The sequence below is a fragment of the Paraphaeosphaeria sporulosa genome (assembly GCF_001642045.1).
Source record: "Paraphaeosphaeria sporulosa strain AP3s5-JAC2a unplaced genomic scaffold CC84scaffold_7, whole genome shotgun sequence".
NCBI lineage: Eukaryota > Fungi > Ascomycota > Dothideomycetes > Pleosporales > Didymosphaeriaceae > Paraphaeosphaeria > Paraphaeosphaeria sporulosa.
This window is the reverse complement of record NW_017253366.1, coordinates 202,128-214,585: the sequence shown is the minus strand read 5'-3', so window position 1 is coordinate 214,585 and position 12,458 is coordinate 202,128. Positions and strand designations below refer to the sequence as shown.

The 12,458-nt window shown below is 53.7% G+C and overlaps 5 protein-coding genes across 5 annotated transcripts in view; 1 reads left to right on the top strand and 4 right to left on the bottom strand.

The window, feature by feature from the left end:
* CC84DRAFT_1218787 (uncharacterized protein) overlaps positions 1 to 700 on the bottom strand; it is a gene marked incomplete at both ends in the record, with an annotated part of 2,535 nt that extends 1,835 nt beyond the window's left edge. The window contains 3 exons of the mRNA XM_018183031.1: positions 190 to 420; positions 497 to 607; positions 679 to 700. Of these exons, the coding sequence (XP_018033829.1) occupies positions 190 to 420; positions 497 to 607; positions 679 to 700 (364 nt within the window). The remainder of the gene's footprint in view (positions 1 to 189; positions 421 to 496; positions 608 to 678) is intronic.
* A 701-nt stretch (positions 701 to 1,401) lies between these two features.
* Positions 1,402 to 3,552, bottom strand: CC84DRAFT_1165695 (MFS general substrate transporter). Its single transcript, XM_018178777.1, has 5 exons — positions 3,108 to 3,552; positions 2,804 to 3,060; positions 2,437 to 2,704; positions 1,963 to 2,388; positions 1,402 to 1,845 (listed from the first exon to the last, which is right to left on the bottom strand). Exons 1-5 carry the CDS (start codon positions 3,407 to 3,409, stop codon positions 1,488 to 1,490), a joined length of 1,611 nt encoding a protein of 536 aa, XP_018033828.1. The 5' UTR covers positions 3,410 to 3,552; the 3' UTR covers positions 1,402 to 1,487.
* A 255-nt stretch (positions 3,553 to 3,807) lies between these two features.
* On the bottom strand, positions 3,808 to 5,726 carry CC84DRAFT_1122701 (Nucleotidylyl transferase). Its single transcript, XM_018175639.1, has 3 exons — positions 5,276 to 5,726; positions 4,459 to 5,223; positions 3,808 to 4,403 (listed from the first exon to the last, which is right to left on the bottom strand). The coding sequence occupies exons 1-3, from the start codon at positions 5,564 to 5,566 to the stop codon at positions 4,101 to 4,103; spliced, it is 1,359 nt and encodes a 452-aa protein (XP_018033827.1). The 5' UTR covers positions 5,567 to 5,726; the 3' UTR covers positions 3,808 to 4,100.
* A 216-nt stretch (positions 5,727 to 5,942) lies between these two features.
* On the bottom strand, positions 5,943 to 10,156 carry CC84DRAFT_1122699 (Coatomer, alpha subunit). The gene is made up of 5 exons (XM_018175638.1): positions 9,977 to 10,156; positions 9,878 to 9,927; positions 9,697 to 9,828; positions 6,729 to 9,645; positions 5,943 to 6,674 (listed from the first exon to the last, which is right to left on the bottom strand). The coding sequence occupies exons 1-5, from the start codon at positions 10,004 to 10,006 to the stop codon at positions 6,138 to 6,140; spliced, it is 3,666 nt and encodes a 1,221-aa protein (XP_018033826.1). The 5' UTR covers positions 10,007 to 10,156; the 3' UTR covers positions 5,943 to 6,137.
* Positions 10,157 to 11,205: 1,049 nt separating this feature from the next.
* Positions 11,206 to 12,075, top strand: CC84DRAFT_1056927 (uncharacterized protein; the record flags this gene model as incomplete). Its single annotated transcript, XM_018173548.1, has 1 exon — positions 11,206 to 12,075. A coding segment is annotated over one exon (870 nt), but the record flags the coding sequence as incomplete, so codon positions are not given.
* Between the last annotated feature and the right edge of the window lie 383 nt (positions 12,076 to 12,458).

Sequence of the window (12,458 nt, the reverse complement as noted above, 5' to 3'; positions counted from 1 at the left end):
AGTGAGTGAGTGAGTGAGTGAGTGAGTGAGTGAGTGAGTGAGTGAGTGAGTGAGTGAGTGAGTGAGTGAGTGAGTGAGTGAGTGAATGAATGAATGAATGAATAAATTAGTCCAAGCTCCATAAACCCAACACCGCCACTCCTCAGCACCTCAAGACAACACTCAGAGCAGCCTTCGCCTGCCCCGTACTTCCATCCGCAGGCACAATGCAACTCCCCGCGCCCATATCACCAATCGGACCAATCCTCCCCATCCTCGTGCCACCACATCCCGTCTGGGGATACAGATCAATATAGCATCCTGCGCCCATTCCACTTGCACTAGTAATCTTAAAAGCGGACGCCTGGCGAATCTGCGCTTCGCCGACGCCGGGAAAGTAGTGGCAGCTGTCTGTGCCCAAGGTGAGGTAGCCAGCCTGGTCTGGGAGATGTCAGCGACACTAGGTACCATTGTTGATAACGGATGGTGACGGAGAGATTCGGAGCGATGCACTTACTCTGTGCACCGCTGCTAGGATTGCAGTTTCGTTGGAAGGTCCAGTAGTTGAGGCCGAGGCTAGGAGCTCGCGCTGAGATTGCAGACGAGGTAGGCATGGCATTAGTGTCGACTGCTAGCATAAGCACTGCACACACCAGCTTCTTGCATTTTAGTCGATGTTCCATATGTTGCTCGACGTACTTACAGGGGCGATGTGGACCATATTGGTGGATTGGCTTCTACGATCTTTGCGGTGTTCGCCTACGAATGGGTTACCCTCCAAATTTTCAACGCGGCTGTAACTCAAAGGTTTAAGCAAAAATAGGATGCTTCACACAGTACAGAAATGCTCATAGCTTCTCTGGCCTCGCCTTTTATTCCATGGGAGAATCCTCAGCCTCTTTACCTGCCCTTTCCGCCCCAGCCTTGTCGCTCAGACCGCTCACCTATTCTTAACATTATCTCAACCCGGATCTGTCTCTAATACTCGATGACACGAGCGGCTAGCATGAGGCTGGCCCCCGGGTTTCCTAGGTCGTCAAGCTTCGAGATGTGCGGTTCCCTTTCCAGCTCTGCAGGTGCTCCGCCTCGCCGCAAACGGCTATATGCCTCGAAATACGCAGATCAATCGTCGGTCCGAAACAGCAGCCTCGAACAGGTGGAATGAGATTGGCTCCTGCATCTGAGACATTATATAGATGCGCGATTATTCAGCTGCCGGTCTGATTCGGGCAAGTGATTGTGGTAGAAGATGGTCGTTGATCATAGCGCTGTGATGCGCGCACCTCATCCTGTACTAACTTAGTCTATTATACGTTAGTAAACTTATCCTATAATAAGTAATCGCGGATGTTCACAGTAGTGTCTGTCTCCAGGGTTCCCGTTTTTATTGTGGACCACCGTGCATCTCTCACGAATAGCATTGCAGGTAATACGAAGAGTACTCTACCAAATATCCCTATTTTTCCTGTCAGTCGCTAGAATATGCAACCTCTGTCTCAATCTGACTCTTATTCCCGCTTCATGCCAACTCTTCCGATGCTCCTCAAGCCCCAGCCGAATAGAATAATTGTTGCTACACTCCCGGCAAACGTGAACCAGAACGCAGCTCTATATCCTTCCATCAGCGCCTGAGGGCTCTGTTTGTCCGCCCATTTACTATTCTCCGTCACGCTCGCAGCGATAAGACCGCTCGACGCGAGCCCTACGCTCTTGCCGATTTGCGCGATCGTGTTGAAGACGCCGCCTGCTAGTGCTTGTGTCTTCGCCGGAAACACGGATGTAATAACTAAATTCGACACGGTGAACAAGGCGTCGGCGCCAACTGGACTGAGCAGGACTGCCGGAAAAGCACAAGCCCAGTACGACCTGTGGATAGACGTCAGTTCTTACCACGGAGTGAGGATGGAATGTTTTGAGCATATTGAAGTGAAACGTAGAATGTTCTTTGCATGAGATTTATGTGCTTTGTGGCGGACAACTTGCCATTCAGGTTGTATGATCGACATAAGGAGCGCAGAGATCGCAGAAATTGCAATTGCGATAATGACAGCCCAGTAAGCTCGGATTCGGTGCACCAAGAGGCCCATCACTATGTTTGCCAGAGCGCCGGAGATTGGCTCCGGCAAGAAGCGGATGGACGTTTGAATCGGGGATATCTCTTGCACGTCTTGGAAGAAAAGCGTAAGCAGAGTCTCGATCGCGTTGAAGACTCCCCAAGTCATAAAAACGCCGATGCAGACGGTAGTGAAGATACGGTTGCGCCACAGAGAGTTCGGAATAATGGCAGGTCTGCCCAGTCGCTCCTGTCGGCCGACCCAGTAAATGAAACCTGGTATCAGAGCAATCGATATCACAAGGGTCGAAAGCGTAGCAGGCTGTTTAATGCTGGACCCGCTATCACTAAGCATACTGTATAAATTAGCAGGTTTCATGGGGCAAACCGCAGGGAACGCTTACGCGAATGAATATGAAAGCATCGCCAACGATGCAGCTCCGATCATGATGCCGATCCAATCAATCTCTGTGCGTAGTCGCTTCCACACATCTCCCTGCGCTGTATCGACCTTGGGCAGGCCGAAGAGACCTATTACGAAAACCACGCTGTTGATTATTGCGGCGATATGGAAGCCCCATCTCCAGCCGATGGTATTTGAGAGGATGCCGCCAAGCGTAAGACCGACAGAGAATCCAATGGGTTGTCCCCCGCCCATGGACGCAAAAGCAACTATCGTGCGAGGGAGTGTCAGCGGAAGCCAGAAAGGCATAGATGAGTACTCTTGTCTATGTGCAAAACACAGCTACCAAATACTCCGAATTCACGTACGGTTTCTACTTTTCCCCTCAGGAAACGTGCTCGTGATGATACTAACAGCAGACGGTAGACAGAAGCTGATTGCCACTCCAGCCAGTGCCCGGAACACGATCAGCTGAGTTGCTGTCTGGGCAAGGCCACAAGCTAGGGTGAACGCAGATTGCAGAACACAACCTGTGAGGTACATTGGTCTACTGCCGACAACATCGGCGACAGAACCGAGCAGCAACAGGGTACAACCGCATGCAAGGGCGTATATGGAGATTGGCCTACGAGTGTTAGTCTTTGTTCGTAGACGCTCATAGGACTGACTTACCACAGGAGTAGACTAGCTGGGATGTCTAAATCCTCTGCCATGGTGGGCAGACCGACAGTCACCAAACCCGCTAGCAACGTAGATATCATGGTCACGCAGACGACCGTGACTAACACAATTGCTGTTGTGCCCTTCGTAGGCGCTTGCAACGTCGTCGAAGCGACTGATTTGGTGGACTGACGCTCATCTGCTGCTAGTGGGATATCATCGCTCTTGGTGTGCAGACTGGGGCTTTGCGTAAGAGCAATGGGTGTGGATGCCACATAAGGCTCTAGCTCGATCGAAGTGGTTGAGCGCGACATTTTGCAAGCAGGACGAATTACCAAGATGCTGGGGAGTACTCAGCTAAATCCTTAAAATGGTACAAATTTCTTATTATTGACACGAACCACGAAGTGGTGTCCCAAAAGTGACGTGTAGACGAGAAGGGCTGCCGCCTTTAAGGTGGTAATACGGTACTTATGTGGCGAGGTACATTTTAGTTTTCTTGGTCCGACGCGTAATTCCGACGCGAAAGCGGAGGAGCGCTCTACTGCACCTGGACAGTCAGCCTTGGGCGTGACATCACTAGTTCTTGTCTTATTGCGTTACTTCGGCATACTTGTACTCGTCGCATCGAAATCGCTGCCGCGATTCTACAACTCCAAATTCCTTCGAAGTAGCCGATGTCGCATGATTCTGTCGCGATGTCGGGCTGAGGCACTCCTATCTATAGCAAGATACTGATAATCTACAAAGCCATGAAAGTAAGGCATGATCTGTAGTTATCACGGGCATGGCAATCAATCAAGTGTGATGTAATGTGAGCTTTTGAGCCACCTTGTTCTAGAATCCCTTGAAGCGAGGTTGCTTCTGCCTGCAACATGCCTCAATACCCAGGTACGCCGACGTTAAAAGTTAAACGGGGCTAATGTTGGACTTCAAAGAGGTTCGGAGTCAAAAAGGCTGCAAAATTTTACGACAGCGCCTTAGGGCGCGTCTTCATAGCATACCTCAGTTGTCCTCCAACTTCAACTGCTCAATCGCTTGCGCCCCACCATCAGCGCCAACGTCAACCGTTGCCTTGTCTACGCCCTCGACATGGCCGTCCGCCTTGGCCTCCACCTTCTTCGCACCAGGGTATCCAGTGCCCTTGTCCTTCTTTTTCTTTTCCTTCTTCTTCTCGGGAGGCGGCGGCGGGTAGGCCTTCTGCTCGATGTCTTTCCACTTGCTGTCGGCCTGGAAGGCTTCTTGTACGGGGGCAAGCAGCTGGATGAGAGCTTCAGTGACGGCAGGCTTGAGCATTTGTGGTGTGAGCTGTGAGAGTTAGCAATTAGGCCACGACGAATTGTGATGAAGGGATGTGGCTTACAATGTCGTTTCTGTAGTCTTCCTGCATCTTCTCGATATCGGTGTAAACCAGCGGTTCGCCCTCTCTCCGCTCGACGACAAATTTGGGTGTTCCATGTCGCAGCTCGCCAGCGGGCAGCAGCACGTACTCGACGAAGCTGAGTACGCCGTTCTCCTCGACCTGCTTCGGGGGCGCGAATGCCTTCTTGAGCTTCTTGCGCACAGCATCGGGCGTGTCTAGAACATCAATCTTAGAGTCGGGGTCGCTTGCGCTCATCTTGCCACCCTGGAGACCGGGTACCATGGGGTTCATCAAGTGTGCACGCTCCTTGTAGCCAATCTTGGGAAGCACATCCTTCGCGAGCGCGAAGATCTTGCGCTGGTCTAGTCCACCAAACTGCACATCTACGTCCAAGTACTGCTCATCTAGCGCCTGCATAAGCGGGTAGATGAGCCCACTGAGTGGCGCATTCTCCGTCTGCTTGACAACCTCAGCACCTGCCCTCTTCGAGTCGTGCTCGCTCGTTATACTGGCCAGCCGCAGCAGATCCATCATGTAATCGGGAGCGAGTTCGTAGGATGAGCCCAGTACGAATTGGAGCTTGTTGATGGGGACGTTGACGGCCTTGAGCAGCGCGGTGATAACATAGCGGTAGTATTCGGCGCGGAACTTGACCAACTCGATGGGCGCTTTGAGGTTGTCGAGAAAGCCGTGAATATCTGCGAGTAGAATCTTGACGTGGCAACCGGCGCGCAGGAATTGGGCAATCTTGAGAACGGGTACAAACTAAGACGCATCAGCACACGACCGCCCGTTCTTCCCAGAGAACGCGACTTACGTATCCGCAATGGGGTCTGCCGGTTGTTGCAGTGCCCCAATACACCTTCAGACTCTCTCCCTTGTCGAGAACAGCGTCCATAATTTCGGGATTGAGCACCTCCTTCAGGTTCACCTTGATCAGCGCAAGACGGTCCTCCTTGCTCATTTCTTGTTGTCCTGATTGCGCCACCTCCTCCGACTGGGCCTTTTGTAACCGGGACTTTGCATCTTTCAACTGGTCTTGCAACTCGGCGAGGTTCTTCTCCAGGAGGGCGATCTCGTCCTGGATGGCGACGACCGAGTCAGCCATGGCGGGGTTACGGCGTGCTTCAGAGGAGCGTTATGGTTTCAATTGATACTTTAAGCAGATCCCGTGGGAATCTTGGTGAGAAAGGAAACTATATCCCTAGACCGAGTAAGTGCGTGTTGTATTTGCTGGGGCGCTCGTTCAAGGCTTGATGAGTCGTCGGGGGGTTGAACGAGTCAACGTGGGGCAGAGTCAGGGCTAATAAAAATTGTGGACCCTGAATCGCGGAACGGGTGCGCGACTACGATTACGTCAGGCGAACTGCTCCATGCTATGTAACGACCAAGATTGGAACATGAGCATAGTGTTTTGACGTACAGAGGGTACGCATACGCATCCCGCACGCGTGTCTCAGGTCACCGTCTACATAATTCGGCGTGTGGGTGAACATTATCTCATGGCATTTTGTCTACAGGTACATACACCTGTCTTCGGCGTCCCGTCATTTCCCTCTGCGGGCTTCTCATCAAACCTCTTATTCCCGACAATGTAGGACAAATCTAACTGCATACGCTACAGCACTCCAAATGGCCCCAGACCAAAAATTGTCAGACACTATTCGCTACCAGTCCTTTCAACCTACCAGCCTCAGTCCGCTCGCAGGGGCGCCGATCTGGCACACCTCGCAGATCTTACAAATCGTGCCCTTGTACTTCGCATGGTACTTAGCGCCATCATAGGGACACGCTGCAGATGGACTCCCTTGGTATATCGGTGTGAACGATGCAGCACAAATCTCAAAGTCAGCGAACTGATCAAAGTCGATTTCAATAGCGTCATTCGGATTACGCTCCGCCGTTGTCTTTACCCTCTTGGCCTGTTCCTTCAGCTTTGCGTTGGCGGTGCGGTCGAGAAGGGCATTGGCGAAATTGAGTGCCGTATTCAGCTGCTTGTTCTTGTTGGCGAAGTTCATTGCCGCTGAAAGTGGGAGAGATTTGTGAGGGCCCTCGAGCTCAGGAATCGTGAAATATGCCGAGAGCTCGAGAGCTCGCTTTCTAGTGTCTTCGGGGAGACCAGAGATGTCAGTCGCGCCCTGGACGAGAGACCTTCGCGCCAATTCGATGGACATGGCGATTACATATTGAGCGGCCGTGTGAATCGCTTGCCTGGCCTATCGTTCCTGTTAGTAACGCGAATGGTTATTTCTACATGACTCGCAACATACCTCTGACAGCTGTGCTTGCGAGGAAACAACGTTGACGATCAACAGCTGTAATAACCGCTTGAAGACCGCGACACCGTCTTCTAGCTTGTTCTTCAACATTGCCGACTTACCAGCGGGCAATTCGCTCGCTAATATTGACTCAAGGTCGCGCGGTATGATGGGCAAAATCTTCCGTGAGTCGGTCTCGTTGACTGTTCTTCGTACGTAGTTGACAATCGAAGGCATGTTCGGCGTAGCTGGAAGGAAGGTCCGTGTGGCTTGGTAAATCTCCTCGAAGCGCCACTCGAGCGGCGCGAAGTTCACGGCGCCTATCTGGCGGTTCAGAAGTTGCATAGCGGTTTCGAACGAACCTGCAGCAACATGGTCCGCAGCTAAGGGAGAGTTGCGAGCCCATAAATCTGCCTCGCTGCTGCCTGCACCAGTCTCTGCACCTTCAACCTCAACGAAGTCGTCCTCGGCTTCAGCTTCACCATCGTCGCCCATATCCCAGCCACCCACATCTTCTTCCTCGTCACCGCCAAGTTCAGCAACAGCGGCACTCGGCGCTTCGGCATCACCCAGGAGATCTTCGTCCCCGTAACCGTTGGCTGCCGGCTCCTCCACGCCGACACCTTCAACCTCACCAGCAAGTGCCCTTTCGAATACTGTAGAGGACGCAGCGTGTGTTGGCCAATTAGCCTTGTACGTTGGAACGATAGGCTTGGGTGGTGTAAGTTGAGCACCAATCGATGGCAGGTTGATTTGGTCTTCCGTAAGACCGCTGGCCTCAAGTATTTGTTGCGCTTGTTCCTCCAAACCGTGTGCCTTGGCGGTAGCGTATGCGAGGGGATAGAGATCGATTTCCTGGAACATCTCAATCCGGTTTTGTACGTCACCAAGGTAGAGAGCATTTTGGAAGCGGGCGGTCATGTCGCCACGGTGCTCGGCAATCTTGGCCATACGCTTAAGCTTCTCCTGGTCTCCCGTGGAAAGGTAAAGGAATGAAAGTTTGTCGAAGTTTCGGAGTTTCTGGTAAGTCATCTCTACAACTTGGTGGTTGCCGTGTGCCAGAGCCTCAACGCTGAGACGTTGCCAGAGCTTAGGTCGGTCGAGCTGCTTAGCCATCTCCACAGCGACATCCAAGTTGCCACACTCAATCGCAAGCTCAAACCGCGTCTGCGGGTCTTGAACAAACTGCAGCGCGATCTCCGGATAGCCCTTCTTCTGTAGGTATGAAATGATGCTTTGGCCAACGAGGCTCGAATTTGTGATGATATTAAGCATCTCGTCGTAGTTACGCTTGACTAGTGCCAGCTTGAAGCGGTACTCGGTGGGATCGATTTGAAGGACCTTGGGCTTCGCTGCTCGGTCTAAGCAGTAGATGTTGCGTCCCTTGACCTTCACGAGGTATACTGTGTGCTCCAAGGTGCGCACGATGCCGTTGTCTCCATTCATCAAGCTATACTTGACGTGGTTTAGTGTGGAGTAGAGAAGAACACCGGCGTCGTCCCAGGTAGCGCTCTTTATACGGATAGTCTCGTGGAGCGTGCTGATCTGCTCTAGGTTCTTGTTGGCAATGGTGACGTTGTGTTTACTCAAAAGCGCAACGTGAAGACCATCAGAAGACCACACAACGTATTTCACACCGTTAACGGAGAGCTCGGCAAGGTTCTTCTTGGCCTGAATGTCGTAGAGAACGACAGATGTCGGGGTAATAAGGAGCAGATTGCCGGTCCCGCCAAAGTATATATCGGTCGTTCCTTGCGGAGGCTTGATCGTTTTTGTAGTAGAGTTGCCCAGATCTTTGATATCGATCTGCTGGTTCTGCTGATTGAACACTGCAAACCTGTTGCGGGCGACAAAGACGGCCGAGTTACCGGAGCCTCTTTTGGTGTCAGTAGGTTCTACAGCTCCCGATGCATCGCGCGGCAAACTGATGAGCTCATACGTTCCACTGTCGGCAGGAGAGGTGACGAGAATGGACCGCTCGGCCGGGTTGTAGGAGAGAGTCCGCGGCGGGACCCAAGCACTACCGAGCTTCTTCAGGGAAAGCATGGATGGAGACTCAATGTTCTTCCCGAAGTCATAGGAGCGCACATGCTTCTCCTTGGTGATATAGAACAGATTGTTCTGGTAGACCGCGGAGGCGGGGCGCTCACGCTCGAGCTTGAATACCATCACACCGTTGTCGTGGCCGGCCGCGAACAGGTTGATCTCCGGATGTGCAGCGATCACCCAGAACCGATCATTCTCTCTCTTGAAAGATTGAACAGAGGTTCGGCGGTTGAGATCCCATACGCGCACGGTCTTGTCTTCGCCAACGGAAAGGATAAGATCCTGGTGCGGATGGAACAGGCATGCAGATGCGTTCTGGAAATGCCCTCGGCAAGTGTCCACCTCCCATGCCTTGGTCTCTGACATCCTCCACAGCTTAACCAATCTATCGTCGCCCGCCGATACAATAAGCGGAAGTGTGGGGTGGAACGCGACCCAGTTCACACCTCGGTCGTGGCCCTCGAGAACGAATTTTACAACCGCATCCGTGTTTCCAAACATGTCGGCCTGGTTCTGGTTGGCGCGGGCCATCTGATCCTCGAACGACATCGCCGTCGGCGCGGAGTGCTTTTTTCTCAACCCTGAGATATCCCATACGCGAACAGACTGATCGAGCGATGCGGAAACGATAAGGTCCTCCTTAGGATGGAATTGCGCGCACATGGTGTAATGATTGTGTCCAGTCATGGTGCAGATGAGGCTGCGGTTTTGCCAATTCCAGATGCGGATTGTCTGGTCATCGGAGCTACTCAAGATCCACGGGAGCTCGTGGTGGAAGAAGACGGTGCGAACGTAATCCAGATGCCCATTCAGGGTGAACAGACACCGGCGAGTCTGGTAGGACCAGACCTTGATCTTGTAATCATCGCCGCCGGAGACGAACCTGCCATGTCTTAGTATCAGATCCTCCTGGCCCAGCGACAGCTGTGCTTACAATGGCTGTGTCTTATGGAAGTCGATGCCGCGGACCGGGCCGTCGTGCTCTTCAAAGCGATCTATGAGGGTACCCATGCGGTAGTCCCACAATTGGATGGTCGAGGAGTGTAGTGATACGAGGATCCATGGTCTGAGGCGGTCAGCAGCGGCGCGGACTGCAAGAGGAGGCGCGGGGGTACCTCTTGGGGTGGAAGGCAATGCCCTTGGCCCGCGATGACTTGGACTCGAACTGCAGGCGATCAGTTGCTGCGATCGGCTGCGGGGAGCTAGCTGCGTACCTTGGTCAACATAGATGGGGAAGATGCCATGGTGGAAGTGCAGGAGCAGCCGCAGCTCCAGGGGCGCGGAAGACGGCTTCAGTGGGCAGCGTGCGGGACAGCAGACCGCGGCGAGAGAAGAGGCTGTGGGAGAGAGAAGAGGGCGTCGTGTTGCTTGCGGTGCTGCTGCCTGTGTTCGAGCTGTGTACTCGCCAAATGTTCAATGTGTCCACGGAGGATGTGCGGAAGCCGCCTTCCCCAAACCGGGCAAGCGCGCCTGCCCCCGTTCCCCGCCTCACGTGACCGCAACCTCAACCTCTTCGGGCAGGCACGATGGGCATCTGCGCGGTGTGGGCGTCCTCAGGCAGCAATGTGCACGCCTTCGCCTATTCGACTGTCATTCCCATCCCGCCGCAGAGCCTCATTGCCGCCGACACGGTCCTCCGCCGAGTGAGCCCTGCGGGTCGCCAGAGGGTGCCCCGCCGCTCACCAATCGCCGCCCCGCCAGCTGTTCGCTGGATGCCAGCAGGCCCCGGGCAGCCCTGCAGTCTAATTTTGCGCGCGGAGGCCATTGGGCACACGGGCCGTCGTCGACGCAAGGTGAGATTGCTCGAGTCTGCGCTGCATCGCTGGCAGGCCACGGCCGCTAATCGCTGGCGAACACATATCGTCGGCTTGCGCTCAGAGCAGGGAAAAACCTCTCGAGTCCTGACGCGCGCCCGTGCCGCCAGCTCAGCGTGAAACGCAGGTGAATATCTGCCCGTGTCCCGCTCGCCAGAACAAGGCCACAAGGGAGCACCGCAGCCCGCCTTTTTTGCCCTCGTCCCATTGCCCTCCCATTCGGCCACTGCACTCGCACCGCTTCGGACTGACAGCACGCTGTGGCTAATCTGGCCTCCGACCTGCACTGCAATTCCTGCATTGCTGCCTATAGCATTCTTTCCTCGTCCACCCGCACCGCGAGATAAGCCCAGGTGTGCAGGGTCTGACCTGTCAAACGCTTCCACCTGCCCGCCCTCCACTGGCCGCTCCGTTTCGCTGCCAAAGCACTTCCAAATCACTTCTAGAAAATGATACTGTCTGCCAAACTGTCTCCTCACATAACACACATACCTCTCGTCCACCGGCACCTGATTCCCTGAGCGCTGGAACTTCCGACTGAATTTGTGAGCACCTCCATTTTTGATATTCGCCTCGCAGCCTCGCGGGGCTTTTCCGGTGAACACCACCTCCTCCGCCGCTACGCCGCCATGGAGACGACCGAACGCGCACCCGTCTTCACATTCGCGAACGGCCCGTCGTCGCCGCCCATGACGCCGGGCACTCGCTCTCACACCCACTTTCTCCACAAGGACGACCACCCTACGTCCAGCTACAAGCGCATGGCCATGGTGCACAATGCGCAATCCCCGCCGCTCGAATTCATCAAGCCCATTGGACAGGGGCCGCAATTCCACTTCACCAGGCCACAGTCGCGGGGTGCTTCCTCTCGGCCTTCAACAGCATCTGTTGCTTGTGCAACCACTCCGCAAGACTCCGAGGACGATGACGCATCCGACGAGGAGAGCATATGTGAAGACGCTCGGCAGTTCCGCAGGGCTGAAGAAGAAGACATCAGCTTTATACTCGAGTATTTGGACAGCGAGCCGGGCTATGATAGCGACATAGAAGTGGTGCGACCGGACCAATTTGAAGATGCGAAAAGCGACAGGAGTAAATCAAGGCTGGACGACAACGGAATAACTGCTGAGATAAACGACATGCATCTCGCAGATGATTCTTCTGAAGACGAAGAGTTGAGGCAAAGGATGGACTGGAAGAAAAAGAAAAGATGGAGCGCCAGAATGTACAAGACTAAACGTACCTACAGCATGAGCGTCGAGGGCGACAGCAGCTACTCCGACAACGATCCATGCGACGATGTCGACGAATCGGCCCGCCGTCTACGCCGCCGAGTGCGCGGTCCCGGTGATCGCACCTCTCTCATCTTCGAGGATGGAGGTTTCCCCAACATAAACAATATTGCGGAGGTAGAAGAGCCGGAGGATGGAGGCATCGTGGTCAAGAAAGTGCAAGGCCCACCATCAATTCCTTCTGATGATGCTTTCACACTTGACGATGCGTTTGATTTCGCCGAGTTGCCGTTCTGTCATGTGGAGGAGTGGATGGAAGTGGAATCGATTTACGAATAACGTGTTTATGGCCGTCACGAAGCGTATAGACTGGATGAGGTCATGATTTCTTCCTCCCCCAAAATTCAGCATCTAATCAGCGAGCATCTTTAGCGTGTTGCGAGGTCTAGTTTCCAATCTATCGTGTTTACACTCACATGCTTGCGTGCTCAAAGTGACCGTACGTGAAATTCCAGTAAATTTAGTGAGTGCCGTTGTGCAATCTCCGGATGAGCGAGATGTGATCCAACATCATCCTCGGCGAAATGTTGTGTGTTTTGAAACTTGGCCTATTTGTGGGCGTTGCTTACCCAGCCAGGAGGCCCAATACC

Bases quoted from the DNA above. Each gene is read 5' to 3' on its own strand.
- CC84DRAFT_1165695 (XM_018178777.1), bottom strand. From the start codon at position 3,409: ATGTCGCGCTCAACCACTTCGATCGAGCTAGAGCCTTATGTGGCATCC. The intron at 2,705-2,803 runs GTACGTGAATTC...CTCGCACGATAG, and splicing joins TGAGGGGAAAAGTAGAAACC to TTGCTTTTGCGTCCATGGGC. The intron at 1,846-1,962 runs GCAAGTTGTCCG...GTCTATCCACAG, and splicing joins TCGATCATACAACCTGAATG to GTCGTACTGGGCTTGTGCTT.
- CC84DRAFT_1122699 (XM_018175638.1), bottom strand. From the start codon at position 10,006: ATGGCATCTTCCCCATCTATGTTGACCAAG. The intron at 9,829-9,877 runs GTACCCCCGCGC...TGACCGCCTCAG, and splicing joins ATTGCCTTCCACCCCAAGAG to ACCATGGATCCTCGTATCAC. The intron at 6,675-6,728 runs GTATGTTGCGAG...CAGGAACGATAG, and splicing joins CGCAAGCACAGCTGTCAGAG to GCCAGGCAAGCGATTCACAC.
- CC84DRAFT_1122701 (XM_018175639.1), bottom strand. From the start codon at position 5,566: ATGGCTGACTCGGTCGTCGCCATCCAGGACGAGATCGCCCTCCTGGAG. The intron at 5,224-5,275 runs GTAAGTCGCGTT...GATGCGTCTTAG, and splicing joins GCAGACCCCATTGCGGATAC to TTTGTACCCGTTCTCAAGAT. The intron at 4,404-4,458 runs GTAAGCCACATC...TAACTCTCACAG, and splicing joins AAGACTACAGAAACGACATT to CTCACACCACAAATGCTCAA.